This window comes from Ambystoma mexicanum, chromosome 3p (genome assembly GCF_040938575.1).
Source record: "Ambystoma mexicanum isolate Mex_15411 chromosome 3p, UKY_AmexF1_1, whole genome shotgun sequence".
In the NCBI taxonomy this organism is placed as follows: domain Eukaryota; kingdom Metazoa; phylum Chordata; class Amphibia; order Caudata; family Ambystomatidae; genus Ambystoma; species Ambystoma mexicanum.
The window spans coordinates 264,477,851-264,492,170 of NC_090925.1; the positions used below are offsets into that span (position 1 = coordinate 264,477,851).

Genomic DNA, 14,320 nt, shown 5'->3' on the forward strand with positions numbered 1-14,320 from the left:
TGTCTAAAATGTAAATAGTTGGCAGCATGAATGGACACATAGATATGATAAAAGGGCTCTGAAAACAGTTTCGCCAGCTCTCCCACTGGTGCCAATATAAAATGCAATCAATCCTAGAGAAAAGTAGCTCTGGAGTCTAAAGTGTGTAGTATTGCAGAAGATGCGTCGCTGTACAGTCTGGATGCAACTATTGATGATTATTTTTTGTAAACCTCTAGTTAGCCTTGTGTATTCATTGTGTAAGAGGAAAGATGGAGACTAAGCAGAGTAGATGGCATAGCAGGCACAGTACTGGTCAAACTAGGTGGAATATTAGTTGTTTTCCGTCATCTCACGTTCATGGTAACTGGTATAAAACCGCTCGTGCGTTGAGCACCAGTTGCACAGTTAGATGCAACCAGCAGGTCACAGAACTAAATTGGCCATTAAAAGCAGTTGTCCGTGTTAGCATGTAAATGTTCAAATGTGTTCACTCATCAATGTGATGCATCTTCCCCAACAACAAAGAATCTAGTTGGCGCTGAGATATAGATACAATAACCTAAACTTTTTTTGATGCAGTGTTTTAGCAACACTGTAGTTATGCAAATTGCGTTTTTAATAGTTGCACATACTGGTGGTATGTGTAACACTAGTGAGCATGCGGGAGCTGCAGGATTCCTATGGCCAACCCTCCCCCCGTGAGTTTCATATCCAGTAGGCCAGAACGTCGCCTTCTATCTGCAGTGTGATCCATGGTTCCTTCGCATACACACCTTTGCGGAACGTCATAGGAGTGGGTAAGTAGGCGTATTTTGTCCTTCACAACCTACGAACTCGCCTCCCGCATGGATTCAGCGGTCCTGTGTTGAGTTTGGAATTAAATACCTGTTACTTTAATGCTGGTAAGATAGGTCAGCGGGTTCAGCGCTCGCTGCTGAGGTCTGTGCGTAACTCGTGGGTCACAGGTTTGAATCCTAGCAGGACCGACCCAGCCCTTTGTTTTTACAAGGGATAAAGTGAGCAAAGTTCAGGTTAACGCTACATGAAATCATGCCATCCAGCAACGCATGGCTGAAAGCGGTACGGCAATGAGGGCCGGGCTCTGCAACCTGCAGCTCTCCAGATGTTTTGGATTCCAGATCCCATGATCCCCCCTGGCTAGGGCTGATTGAAGTAGCAGTCCAAAACATCTGGAGAGCCAACGGTTGCAGACTAGTGTGTTAATTTCGTGCACGTTCATTCTTTGTAACATGCCATTAATCTTGCCACTGCTTCGTGTGCTGCCAGTGTTTGAGGCTGGGCATTCCTTTTATGCTTTGATTGGAAAGACTGGGATGGTTTGCCAGGTGATTTCGAAATGCAACTGGAGGGAAAAGTGAGCAGTGACATCGATCGATGGAAATGTGATTGTGTTGGCATGTGCCACACCTATATGGAATCTTAGACATTAGCCTGCACCACATCTAGATAGTACCGTGAATATCATCATGGGGCCTCACTTGGATGATATTGTGAACATTGCCCATACACATATAACTGGGATTGTGGATGGTGGAAAGTGCCACACCTGGATTGAGCTGTGAATTTCGGCATGTGCCACACCTGGATAGTAATGTGAATGTTAGCATGTGCCACACTTAGATGGAATCTTAGACACTAGGCGTCGCATCTAGATGATATGAATGTCAGTATGTGCCACACTTGACTAGAAATGTGAATGTTAGCTATGGCAATTAACCAATTCACTATTTAACCCCTCTGCATACACCTCAAACTCCAACCAAACACAACCACAAGCCTATAAACGCAACAATCGGCACAAACTTCAATACAGCGCAACAAAATAAACCACACAGACTCGCACAACAGTACACAGCGGCTGCCGACTAGAAAACATCCCAAGTCCAGCCAACCGAATTACCGGGTTAAGACTGCCAACAGCACATCGCTGCTCTCTTCCAGCTCATTCCCACTTACTCCTACGTCCCGTCCACTTTCCTCCATACTTGTGAGACATCTCCGTCCTGACGACGGGACCAGAGCACTTTGTAAAAAGCATCCAAATTTTTTTCAAAAATGTGTCCCTCTTTCCGCGCATTCCCCATCAGTCCTTTTCTCTGCTTGATCGGGGCTGGCCACACTTGCACGCACGGAAGATTTTCTTCCGTTTTTTTCCTCTCTGGCGCTCGCTAGTGTTGGTTTACTAGTCTGTCGTTCAAATTAGACTTTCCAGATTGTTCATTGTGTCACCGTCACTTCGCGAGGGCGGATCCCCATCCTCTTTGTTTAGAGTGTTTGAGTCCGGAACACCTTTGGGACTCCTGTTTTTACTGTGACTCCCTTTTGGTCCGGGCACTTCAACGTCGGTTGGAGCGGTAGGAGGAGGTGTTCTGTCGAACTCCTCCTTCACATTTTCAGGCTTTCATTGACGAAAAGAAACAACGCCCGGTAAGTTCTTTACTTTTCAGAGCACCCGGCTGGGGGATACCTTTCCGGGTTCCTCTCGGTCCGGGAGGGGCGTTGATCGCTCTGTCACCGGGGTTCGCCCTGAGGTGCCCGTTGGGCCTAATAATTCTACCGGAGTTTTCTCCAAGGGTCTCCGTAAGGGGCCTGTGAACACCGGAGTACGCTCAGAGGTCCCTCCTGTGGGGGCTGTTTGTAGACCCAGTTCTACTGAATCGTGGGGTACCAGAGCTCGCTCTGAGGCCTCTGTCTGCTTCCCTCAAAAACAAGACCGGGGTGTGCGCCCTGAGTCCTTGGCTGGGCTGGTTGTTACCGAACGGATGTTCGAGGCCCGTGCAGATAAGTCTGTTACCGGGCCTGGGTCCGAGGTCCCTCGTTCAGAGGCTAAAGCGAAGTTCTGAGAGGCCGGACAATGCTTTGTCGGTGAAAGCAGTTTCTCACCGTTCCCGTTCTTGTGGTGATACCAGATCTGCTGAGGGGGCAAAGAAGCAAAGTTCTTCTTTTACCGGCAGTGCCGAGGACCTTACTTCGAAGGCTAATTTGGCGGTTGGTATGTCGCAAAAACATTCCAGGCCTCATAGTACCGGCTCGGCCGAGGTTCCTTATGTTAAGGCTAAGATTAAGACCCTGATCCATCGACGGGGACCCCTGTCTCACTTCCTCACGTGCCGCAGTTCCCTCAGATGAGGACAAAATGGCGCCCGGTCCCGCCACGTCCACGGTGGCCATTTTAGGTGCTACCCCTACAACTACGCCATCGGCCTCTGGTGTAGGGCACAGTCCCTTGTATGAACCTAAGGTCCCTTGTGCGCATCCTTACCGGCCGGTTTATGATTAGAACGCCCGGATGCCTCTTCCGCACAATGTTTCGTTGCCTGCGGTGGCGGCTCCTTAGATTTATGTGGATACGTCGGTGGAGGGGCCGGTGTGGCACCCTTCCCCGTTAAGTCTCTGGATTTTTCCACCTCATGAGAGGCCTCCTCAGGTTCCGGAGCAATCTCCTGAGGACGCTTTTTTCAGTACTTTTCAAGCGCTTATGCGCACCGACCCCATGAGGGAGTATTTCAAAGGGCTTTTCAAGGAGATGTTTCCACCTGCGCCTCCGGCTCCACCCGTTCCTCCGGTGGTTCCGCCGGCGCCTCCCTTGCCTGTGGTGCCTCCCCCGGCTCTTCCGCCTGTGCCTTTATTATCCCCAGTGGACAAGGCAGTGCCTGACACGGCTCAGCAGAATCCTGACCTGTCAGATGGCACTCAAGGCGATCAGGACAACAAGGACCTTCCCCGCTCTATCACAGCCTTTCATGACTTGTACTGGACATGAGTTTCTTGGATGTTCCGGTGCCCGAGGCACCCGCTCCGCAGGAGGGCGTGCTTTCTGGGGCGTTCACCCTGTCTCCCTTGGAGCGTACCGGCCTGTTCCTGCAGAAGGACGTTCTGGCCGAGGTCCGAAGAGTCTGGGAAAAACCACACTCAGACTTTTTGTCAATAAGATTGACGCGAGGTACAGGCTGCATTCTTCGGAAGAGGTGGCCCTGTCGTCTTGTCCGCCTCCCTCCATATGGTGGCTGCGGCTACGTTGCAATTCAGACCTGCAGCTTACTCTTCCACGACAGCTACTCAGGTCTTGGGAAAGGAGGACACCCTAGGGAGGAAAATCTTTGCCAACTCAGCCTTGCAGCTCAGGCAGGCCAACGCAGAGTTGATTTTGGCGGGAGCTAACCTGCGGATGTGGAAAGGTCTGTCGGAGTTTGAGGAGCACATCCCGGTCGAGAAGTTGGAAGACTTCAAACGAGGCCTTTCCGATGCCAGGGTCTTGGCCCAGGAAGTGCAAGACAAGGTGTTGGACCTTCCATTCGATGGTAAGGAGCTTTTTCATTCTACGACTGATGTAGAGCTGACCAAGGATAGCACTCGGACGGCTAAATCATTGTCTGTTCTGGTCAAAGCTCCTTTCAAATCCCAGAGACGGTTGTCGCAAAGTTGACCCTCCTCTGGTTTTAAGGGCTTCCTTGACTGCAAATCTCAGAGTGGATACTCCTGCGGGGAATAACCGGCGTAGACCACGCACACGGTTTTTCTCCCGCTCCTCCGCCTCCTCATCGGGTTCAGGTGGCACCACCACCGATAAAGCTGCCAAATGAAGGTTTTCAGCGCTCGCACGAGACCCCAGTGGGAGGATGCATTGCGTCTCATTGGGAGGCGTGGCAGACATCACAGAAGATAGATGGGTCTTGTCAGACGCTCGAGCGGGTTTACGCTTACCTTTACCCCCTACCTCACCCCTCAACCCACCTTTTCAGCTGTCGGGCTCACCCTCCCTCAAGGCCGAAGTTCAGAAACCTCTGCTCCTCAGAGCTGTGGAACCGTTCCGTTCCCCTTGGGGAGCGAGGGGAGGGCTTCTACTCCCACATGTTTACGGTGCCCAAACCCAACCAGGCTGGCCTGCGCACCATCCTAGACCTTTCCCAGTTCAATCTTCTACCCCAAGCGAAATTCAAGATGATCGCGCCCAGCCAGATACGCTCCTCCTTACAGATGGGTGATTGGCTCAGCGTTGTGGATCTTCAGGATGCGTATATGCATTTCGTGATTTGGAATCCACACAGGAGATATCTTCGTTTCTCTTTGGGAGAGGAGCACTTCCAGTTTCGGGTGCTTCCTTTTGGCCTTAGCTCGGCACAGCGTGTCTTCACGAAGATGATGTTGGTGATTGCAGCCTATCTTCGTCTCCAGGGTATCCATGTGTATCCTTATTTGGACGACTGGCTCTTACGCAGCTCTTGTCCGCTGACAGCAGCGGGCAATCTCCAGTCTTTCCTTCAGCTCCTGTTCCATCTTGGGCTGTCGGTGAACTGGCGGAAATCTTCCATGATGGTCTCACAGGACCTGATCTGGGTTTTCGTTGGAACACGATCGACTGCAGAGTGTATCTGGCCGAGGACAGAATGGCGGATCTGCTAGCCACGTGTCTGATGTTTGCGCAGTCGGAGAGCATGTCGGCTTGGTGGTTCCAGAGGCTTCTGGGTCTCGTGGCCTTGTGTGTACTGGCACTTCCTCTTCTCAAAATGAGACGGACCCAGATGGCTCTTCGGAGTTCCTGGTGTCAGGCAGTGGATCCGGATTCCATGCGGATAATGATTCCGGATTCCATGAGTGGACCTGGATTGGTGGTCATCTCTCAGCAATCTGTCTGGGAGCGCGGGGTTTCAGGACCCGGTCCCCATGGTGACGATCACAACGGACTCCTCCCTTCTAGGGTGGGGTGTGACGTTAGATCTTCAGGTTTCGGACCTCTGATCGCCTCAGGACAAGCTCCTGCACATAAATCATTTGGAGCTTCTGGCGATCTTCCTAGCGCTCAGGGTGTTCAGACCGCTCATTGTCAACAAGGTGGTCTGCATAAGAACGGACAATGTGGTGTCAATGTATTACATAAACAAACAAGGGGTAACAAAGTCCCCCCCCCCCCCCCTCGTGGACCTGTCCATCCAGATTTGGTTGTGGGCCGTGCTTCATGGTGTCTGGCTGCTTGCAGTGCACATCCCGGGCCAGCTGAGTCACAGCGGATGCCCTCAGCCGGTGGGCAGTGGTCACAAGTGGGAATTGAAGGTGGAGGTCCTCTCGTGGATTCTATCGCGCTGGGACACACCGGAGGTGGACCTCGTCGCTACGGTGCGAACAAGAAGCTTCCTCAGTATGCCTCCAGAAGGGGGCTGGGAGCCTCCTCTCTGGGGGATGCTCTCGAGATTCCATGGCACATGAGAGCTTGCGCCTTCCCGCCTCTGCCACTAGTTCACTGTGCAGTTTGGAAGTTGAAGAACTCAGCGAACTGTTCCCTTCTACTCATAGTCCTGTGGTGGCCGGCCAGGGTTTGGTTCTCAGAACTTCCAACACCTGTCGGTGTATCCTCCGATCAGGTTACCAGTAACTCCCGATCTTCACCAAGGGGAACAGATGTGGCACCCCTCACCACAATCGCTCAGCTTGGCGGCATGGTGCCTGAGTTCAAGTTTTTAGAGCATCCAAGGTTGTCTGCGGAAAATATGCGCATTATCCAGGCAGCCAGGAAACCCTCGACCAGATCTCAATACAAGAGTAAATGGCTCAGGTTCTGTCATTGGTGGTAGGAGAAGTTGGATCCGAGGGTGGCCACGATTGACACGGTATTGTCCTTCGTGTCCTCCCTAGCAGATTTAGGGGTTCATGTCCTGTCATGCAGGACTTATCGCTCAGCGGTTTCTGCTTACTTTTCTGCAGACCTCTGTTCTTCTCTAACCCAGTGGTGAAGAGGCATTTTGCTGGCTTGACACGCCTCTATCCTCCGGTTCGTAATCCGCACCCGCCATGGGACCTAAATGTATTCCTAACGGTGCTGTGCCATAAACCCTCTGAACCAATGGTTACGGTGGACCTCAAGTACTTGTCTTGGAAAGTGTCCTTTCTGGTCGCCGTTACGTCAGCAAGGAGAGTGAGTGAGCTTCAGGCATTGTCGGTGGAGCATCCTTTCTTGGTCTTTCACAAGGACAAGGTAGTCCTTTGGACAAACCCAGCTTTTCTACCGAAGGTGGTGACCGAATTCCATCTGTATCAGTCGATCTCCATTCCGGTCTTTTTTCTGAACCATGCCTCAGAGGCGGAAAGGGTTATTCACTGTCTTGATGTCCGAAGAGCTCTTAAGTTCTACCTGGACAGGACTTCCGAGCTTAGGAGTTCTTAACTTTTTGTGACCTTCGGTAACCCTCGGGGCAAGCCGGCGTCTAAGGCAACTATTTCTAGGTGGATCGCCGCCTGCATCAGTCTTTCACCGTCCAAGGGCTGAAACCTCCTATGGATATCCATGCACATCCATGGTGCGGGGCAAGGCAGCCGTGGTTGCTTTTCAGAAATATGTCCCCTGGGAGTCCATCGCTAGGGCAGCTACTTGGGCCTCCCCATCTGCTTTCTGTAAACATTACTGTCTCGACGTGAGCTCGAGCTGACGCCCAGTTTGGTCAGGCTGTGCTGATGAACCTGTTTCAGTAAGGGGTATTTCCATCCACCCGTAGTTCCTGTAAGGAGTGCTTGGGAATCTCCCACAAGTATGGAGGAAAGGGGACGGGACGTAGGAGTATAACCAGGTTACTCACCGTAGTGACCACCTTACTCCTAGTCCATAGTCCCCTTTCCTCCATACGCCTGCCCGCCGTCCCCTCTAATAAAGTTCCTCTGTTATTGCTAATGGGTCTTTGACCTGGCGATAGAAAAGGACTGATGGGCGATGCGTGGGGTGAAGTGGGCGGGGTTACGGACGCGTTCCAGGCCCCATGCAGGAAAGGGAGGAGGGACACATATTTGAAAAAAATGTGGATGCTTTTTACAAAGTGCTCCAGTCCCGTCCCACAGGACAGAGAGATGTCCCACAAGTATGGAGGAATGGGGACTATGGGCTAGGAGTAAGGTGGTCACTACAGTGAGTAGCATGGTAAAAACCACCCCGCCTCCTTCCCTTGCTTTTCAGAGCCGCCAGAGCGCCAGGGGACCACTCCGGTGGTGATAGTGCGCGCTACAAATATCCTTTTACATTAACATTTGCCAAAGAGGATATAGTTAGCTTAATACCATATTACTTTTGCTTTTCTATTGTTTAGAGCCAAAGAAGAATTCACGGTGAGCAATGCTTTCATTGAAAAGGGTAACTTAAATAGCTAACTTGGCCATTTAATTGGCAAACCTACAAAATTGTATAGCAAATTGCTATGCAACACTGCTTATTTTATGCCTTGCAACAGTTGGCAAACCAAAGCTGCTTTCCCCGCCATTTAGAGATCTGGCATAGGTTGTCAACTATGGGTACTCCTACCAGATTTTCTGCTCCTTCTGCAGAAGGAGGACCATTGGTCTATTCTAGAGCAGTCTTTAGGTCGTAGCTAGATGTGGGCAACTGTAAAGGCAGCCATTTGTAGATTAAATGGGCAAAGGATATCTGGGTTAGACTGACTGATCAGAGAAGGCAGAGCGGTTGACTTTGTAATTTTTGCTTCTTTCCTGCCCAACCCATCTTCTCCCTTCCTCACATAAACCCAGAAGTTTCCAAGCACGAACCCGAGGATCAAACCTGTGTTGCCCCGTTTCCTCTTGCTTCCAAGGAGAGCACGTTGCCCCTGAGGTATCCTCCACCCAGCACAGACCACATGTTAACCTGGTTCTTCAGCAACAATTTATTTTAAAATGTTTTTATTAGCATTTATATAAGTACAACCATGCATTTATCAAGTGTCTCACATCAGATAAATTCTTGTATGTGTAGCGGTATGTTAGTAACAAGAAAAAAACTGAATAAAAAAAACAACTTTCTTCACTTGTCAGGCATTGTCATTACCAGTCTCTTGGTGTGTGCGCACTGTAATTGGGGACCCGCTATGGGTGTTCACTTTCTTCCGCCCAATAGCAGTGACCGGTCTAGCCAGGTTTTGTCACGGCTGTAGTTAAATCTGGGTCAAGTACAGTGCAGAAAGGCAGATGGCCCTCAAGAGTGTCATTCGATGGGTGGAACATGTGCCAGATCAGCGCCTTCCAGGCCGCACACTTCTCTCTCCCATCAGTCCACAATCTGTTTGCCCCCTCCATCCATACTCTAGTTTCTGCTTCTGTCCAACATTCAAATTCCCTGTGCCATCACACAAATTGCGGGTCCCCAGCAGATTTGCAGAACATAGGAACAGATCTTTTAGCCACTATACATGCCATGTCCATAAACTTGCACACATGCTTGTTTGCAGACTCTGAGAGATGTCCCATGTAAGCATTCTTTTGGCGACCATTTGTATCTCACAATCTCAGCCTCTCTGCAAGCTCATTCAATTCGTCCCAGAACCTCCGCACAAGCTCACATACCCAAAACACATGTATTAGGTCTGCATCCCCATCCCGCACCAGGGGCATAGTGGTCATGCATTTCTGTTGAACGTGGCTATCCTGTGTGGTGTCATATACATGCAGTATAAGTTTAGCTGTATCAATCTGAAGCAAGTTTCTCTTTACTTCCATGGGGTACACCAATATCCGTTCCCATTCTTTCTCTGTTATGCCTGTACCCAAATCTTTTTCCCATAACTCTTTTAGTGCCGTGCTTTTGGGGTTGGGTTTATCGATCAATAAACTATGCAGTCTGGACACTGGCCTCCATCCATCGTTCAGATTATACAGTATGGTCAACATGGGGTTCGGTGACAGCTCCTCGGGCAATCCATCCCTTTTTTACCAGAGGAATTGTCTCTTGTAGTGATTCAAACTCCCTGAAGACCCCTTCTTCGTACAGATCACCCCAAGTATGTATGCCCCACCTCTCCCAGCGTCTCACCATTGCCAAGTCTGCGTCATACTTGCAGGCTTCGACAGTAATCGGGTCCTCAGGTAAGTAGGGGTGCACAAGTTTCAGTAGTGCCATGGCCCTACCTCATACATTTCTCCCCAATGTTACCACCATGGGGGCGCTTCCCAGGCAACCCATTGGCACCCACGGTATTTCTTTTAGTCTTGTCGGTGTAGTAACTTAGTTTAAGATGTGGTCTCATCCGCCAACCGTTTGACTATATGGCTGAGTTGGGCCGCCAAGTAGTACTTTTACAGGTCTTCTTATTGCACCCCTCCCGCTCTATAGGGCAGACTGTGTGGCAAGTGACTCTTTATGGCGGGCTGCTCCCCACAGGAATTCGCGTAACAGCATTTCTAGAAGTTGGAAAAAAAGACAACTTAACGTAGCAGTGTAGGTTGTTTAATATAGGAATCCGGTAGGATGATCATTTTAGTGATCGCTACCCTACACTTTAGGGATAGCAGCAACCTTGACCAAATTTCCATGGATTTCCTCAAGCCTTTCACCACTGCTACCGTACTCTCATGCATTTGTTCTGGTGTATGTCGTATGTTCACCCCCAGGTACTTGAATGATTTCAGCTCCCACCGGAGGCCAACCTCTAGTAGTTCACTCATGTCCTTCCCCCTCAGACCGGGTATCGGGAATATGCAAAATTTTGTTTGGCTGAAGCTAATCCCAGACACCTTTGCATAGTTGTCTAATATCTCCAAAACCACTGGGACATTTACGTGTGGATACTTCAGGTATAATGGCACATCGTCTGCGTAGAGCGAGATCAGGTGTCCGACTGCCCCCACCCAAATGCCCGCATCCAGGAATTATTTTCTGAGATAAATTGTTATTGGCCCCAGCACATACAACATTGGGGACAGCAGACACCTCCCCTCCCGGTGTCCCTCTGTCCAAACCGGTGACACCAGCCTTCCAGATTTAACCCTTGCTTCCGGCGCTGTGTATAGTATCCACACCCATTTGATGAATTGTTCCCCAAACCCAAATTCACTCAGCGTTGCCACCAGCCATTCCCAATATATTGAATCAAACGCTTTTATAGCATCCAGGGAGAGTATGGCGTATTGTGCCTGGGAGTCCGCCATCTGCGCTACATGATGTTGTAGTCTGCGCAGGTTTAACGCAGTACTCCGTCCCGGGGCTAAACCGTTCTGGTTGCTGTGTACCAGGTCCCCTATAACCTCATTCAGTCGCTTGGCTAGTACAGTGGTTAGAATCTTAACATCATAATTTAGCATTGCCAGTGGGTGGTCCGAATCGCACTCATCGGTGGGCTTCCCCGGTTTGGGTATTGGGATCAGTAGGGTTTTCCTTTTCCTTCGCATAGGCCTCCTTGAACACGTCCAGTAGCACCAGGGTCAGGACTGACTCGTATGTCTTATAGAACTCTTGTGGTGGTGGTGGGAGGAGAGAGGGGGGCAGTCCAGCGCTCTCAGGTGTCTTGCTCGAGGCAAGCGACCTGATTGCTTCAGATGTCTCCAGCTGATATGTCCTTCTCGAATGCCTCACATTGTGCTGTGTCCAGTTTAGGCAGACAGATTTCCTCCACTGTGCCCAGTATATCCTCCTGGGGCACCTGGTGTTCATGGCCGTACAGGCGGGAATAAAATTCCCCAAAAGTATCATTGATCGCTTGTTGCGATTTTGGATCTTCAGCATCAAAGTACACACAGGAGAAGATTTTGACGTCTCCATTTAACATTTGTGATCACCTCCCAAAAAATAGCTGGCGAGCCACATGCAACAGTGCTCCAATGCATATTGCACTTAGCTTAGACGTGCATTGAACTTACAATGTGTAGTTCAAACTTAATGTCGATTACTCTGGTAACAATGGGTACTGTACGAAGTCAGAACACTAAGCGATATGTTTTGGGGACTTGAGGTTTACAAAAGGGATTTAAATGGAACCAATGTATAGCCTGTTGTGTGCCAATAACGTGAATGTGCAGTATATGGAATATAACTTTATTGATGACTTGTAAAGGTAATGTTGGCCTCCGTTCATCCCGTTATATGTACATGCTGGGAGTGCAAGTGCTTTTTCTTCCACTAACCCTAAGGTATCGGAGGAGGAGAGCGTTCACATTTCCCATGGGGGGGGGGGGCAGATTTCAGGTTGTTCTTTATCTAGGATTTGTTTTGTTGAAAATGTGAGTGATTCACCGTTACTGGGCGACAATACAGAGATCCATTTAAAAGGTGACCTTGCTTTTGAATGTATGGGTTGTTAAAATGTGCAAAGTTCTCATGGTGTAACCTTTTAGTGCCTACGGTTTACTGTTTCCTTTTTATCAGCCACAGTTTCGGATGATAAAGGGGATCAAAGCAGTGAGGACACACTTAAAGCTATCCGACCAACAAGCAAAGAGTTCAAGAAAACATGGGGATTTCGAAGGACGACCATTGCTAAAAGAGAAGGTACAGGGGATGCGGAAATGGAAGCTACAGCTCACATACAACAGCAGCAGATGCAACAAGTACACCAGCAACTTCAACAACTAAAAGAGCAGCAGTCTGCACCAAATCAGTCACTTCGGCGGAGTGGCAGGCAACCCAAACGGACTGAAAGAGTGGAAGAGTTTATGACTGCTGTGAGGCGTAATCGTATAAGGAGGAGTGCACCTGCTGCTCTCGAGGACACCAGTGAGACCTCTTGTCCAGTAACTGATGTTGAGACCGCCTCCGAGGGCAGTGTAGAGAGCATGGCAGAAGTAAAATCTGAGAGCCACAGGCATGATATAGTTGACACTGAGGAACCTATGATGGTAGCTGATCTAAAAGGTGAAGACGACAGTAGCTCGGACAGTGATGCACTTACCTTAAAGGAGCTGCAGAACCGGCTCCGCAAGCGGCAAACAGGAAAGGTTACTGCTGAAACAGTTGTTGTGCAGGCTGGAAGACCGATGAAGGATGAGCCACCTGCATTTGAGGGAGAGCGGCCTCCTGTTAAACCCTATGAGCTGAAGCAATCGATCAGTGGATTGAAGCTACCCATTGTCAAGGTGGAGCTGACTGCCATTAAGATGGAGCCACCTGCTACTCCAGAGCCTGAACCCATCTGTGAAGACTTGGTAGCCCTGGAATCGACAGAAGCAATTCAGATAAAGCAAGAAATCACAGATTCCCCAAAATCTGTGGAAAGTAAAGACCAAGAGACGGAAAACGTACCCCCAAAACCTAAGCCATCTTTGGATGCTTCTGATACAGGTGTTCTGTACTGCATCTGTCGCCAGCCTCACAATAAAAGGTAAGAGTGCACATCTAGTTTACTTGTTTCTTCAAAATCGGTATTAGTATTCCATTGCTGCACATTCGGTTTCTTCTTCCAACCGTCTTACATCTTGTTTGGTTCTTTACTAGTCATTTGTTTCCTGGAATAGGTGTCTTTCACAACCCGAAAATTGAGTTGTACTGTTAAAGTACAGAATCTTGAATGTCTAACACAATTTTCATTGATTTTACAGAATGTCAAAGTAAACGCCCATCACAAATGTACTTTTGGAATTAATTACAGCCTCAACATTGAAATTGAGCCCCACCCACACCTCTACCCTGCCACCATTAACTGCTGACAATTCCAATGCTGGGGGAGTGTTCTGGGGCCAGGAGAGCTGCGGCAGACTCAGCTGCTTAGCAACAGCAAACAATAAATGGGAGCTGAAAGGGGTGTTCACCCAAATTTTCCACGAATTGGAGACTCCTTGCATAGATCTATTTGCAACATACAGCAACAAGAAGCTCTCTTTATATGCCCCTAGAGAAGTGTCCAAGTCCACACTTGCTGGGAGATGGTCTGGAAATCTTGTGGGGCACTGAGAATGTCGGAGCTTGCATTTTGACAGTTGCCCCTAATTTACTGTGACCCTCTGAAACAGAGTGAGCTGAAGAACTGCATGGTAGTGTTAATAGTGCCATGGTGGCCAGCCATGTTTCTGGTTCTCGTACCTGACGAGCCTCAGTCCGGCCTCTGAATTATTTGCCAGAGATTCCGAACCTCAAAAGAATAAGCAGGTGTGGCACCCCCTACCCCTCAATTGCTGAACTTGGCAACCTGGTTCCTGAAATTGGGTTACTATCGCACATGGACCTTTCTGAAGATAATCTTTGCATCATTCAAGCCATGCGCAAACCATCCACGTGTGCTCATTATAGGAGAAATTGGCTCTGCTTCTTTTGCCATTTAGACAAGGGAGTCCACCCTCTTTTGTCTACAATTGGTCTTTATCATATTAGAGCTGCCACAGATATATTCCTGTAGAATGTAGATCTGCCAATGGTGCATATCTGAATTCTGACTCTTAAACCTTCACCCTGTTGAACCCAGTGGTAAAGCATAATTTTGATGGGTTGCTTCATCTGTACCCACCCATTAAAGTCTCCCCGCTCCCCCCTGCGCTTTGTATCAAGGAACTTGTCTTTTCACAAGGATAAAGTAGTTCTTCGCACCTATCCTTGTTAAATCTCAAAGATTTTCAGATGTGTTCATATCCACCAATCTATTGT

General features: G+C 49.2%; 1 protein-coding gene across 8 annotated transcripts in view; it reads left to right on the forward strand.

Annotated features, from left to right (window-relative positions):
* DIDO1 (death inducer-obliterator 1) overlaps nt 1-14,320 on the forward strand; it is a 624,211-nt gene that overhangs the window by 404,106 nt on the left and 205,785 nt on the right. For 7 of the 8 annotated variants that reach the window (XM_069650767.1, XM_069650768.1, XM_069650766.1 and 4 more), the window contains one exon: nt 12,113-13,064. The exons of the other annotated variant lie outside the window; for it this stretch is intronic. In XM_069650767.1, coding sequence (XP_069506868.1) covers nt 12,113-13,064 — 952 coding nt within the window. The remainder of the gene's footprint in view (nt 1-12,112; nt 13,065-14,320) is intronic. 8 annotated transcript variants of the gene reach the window in all.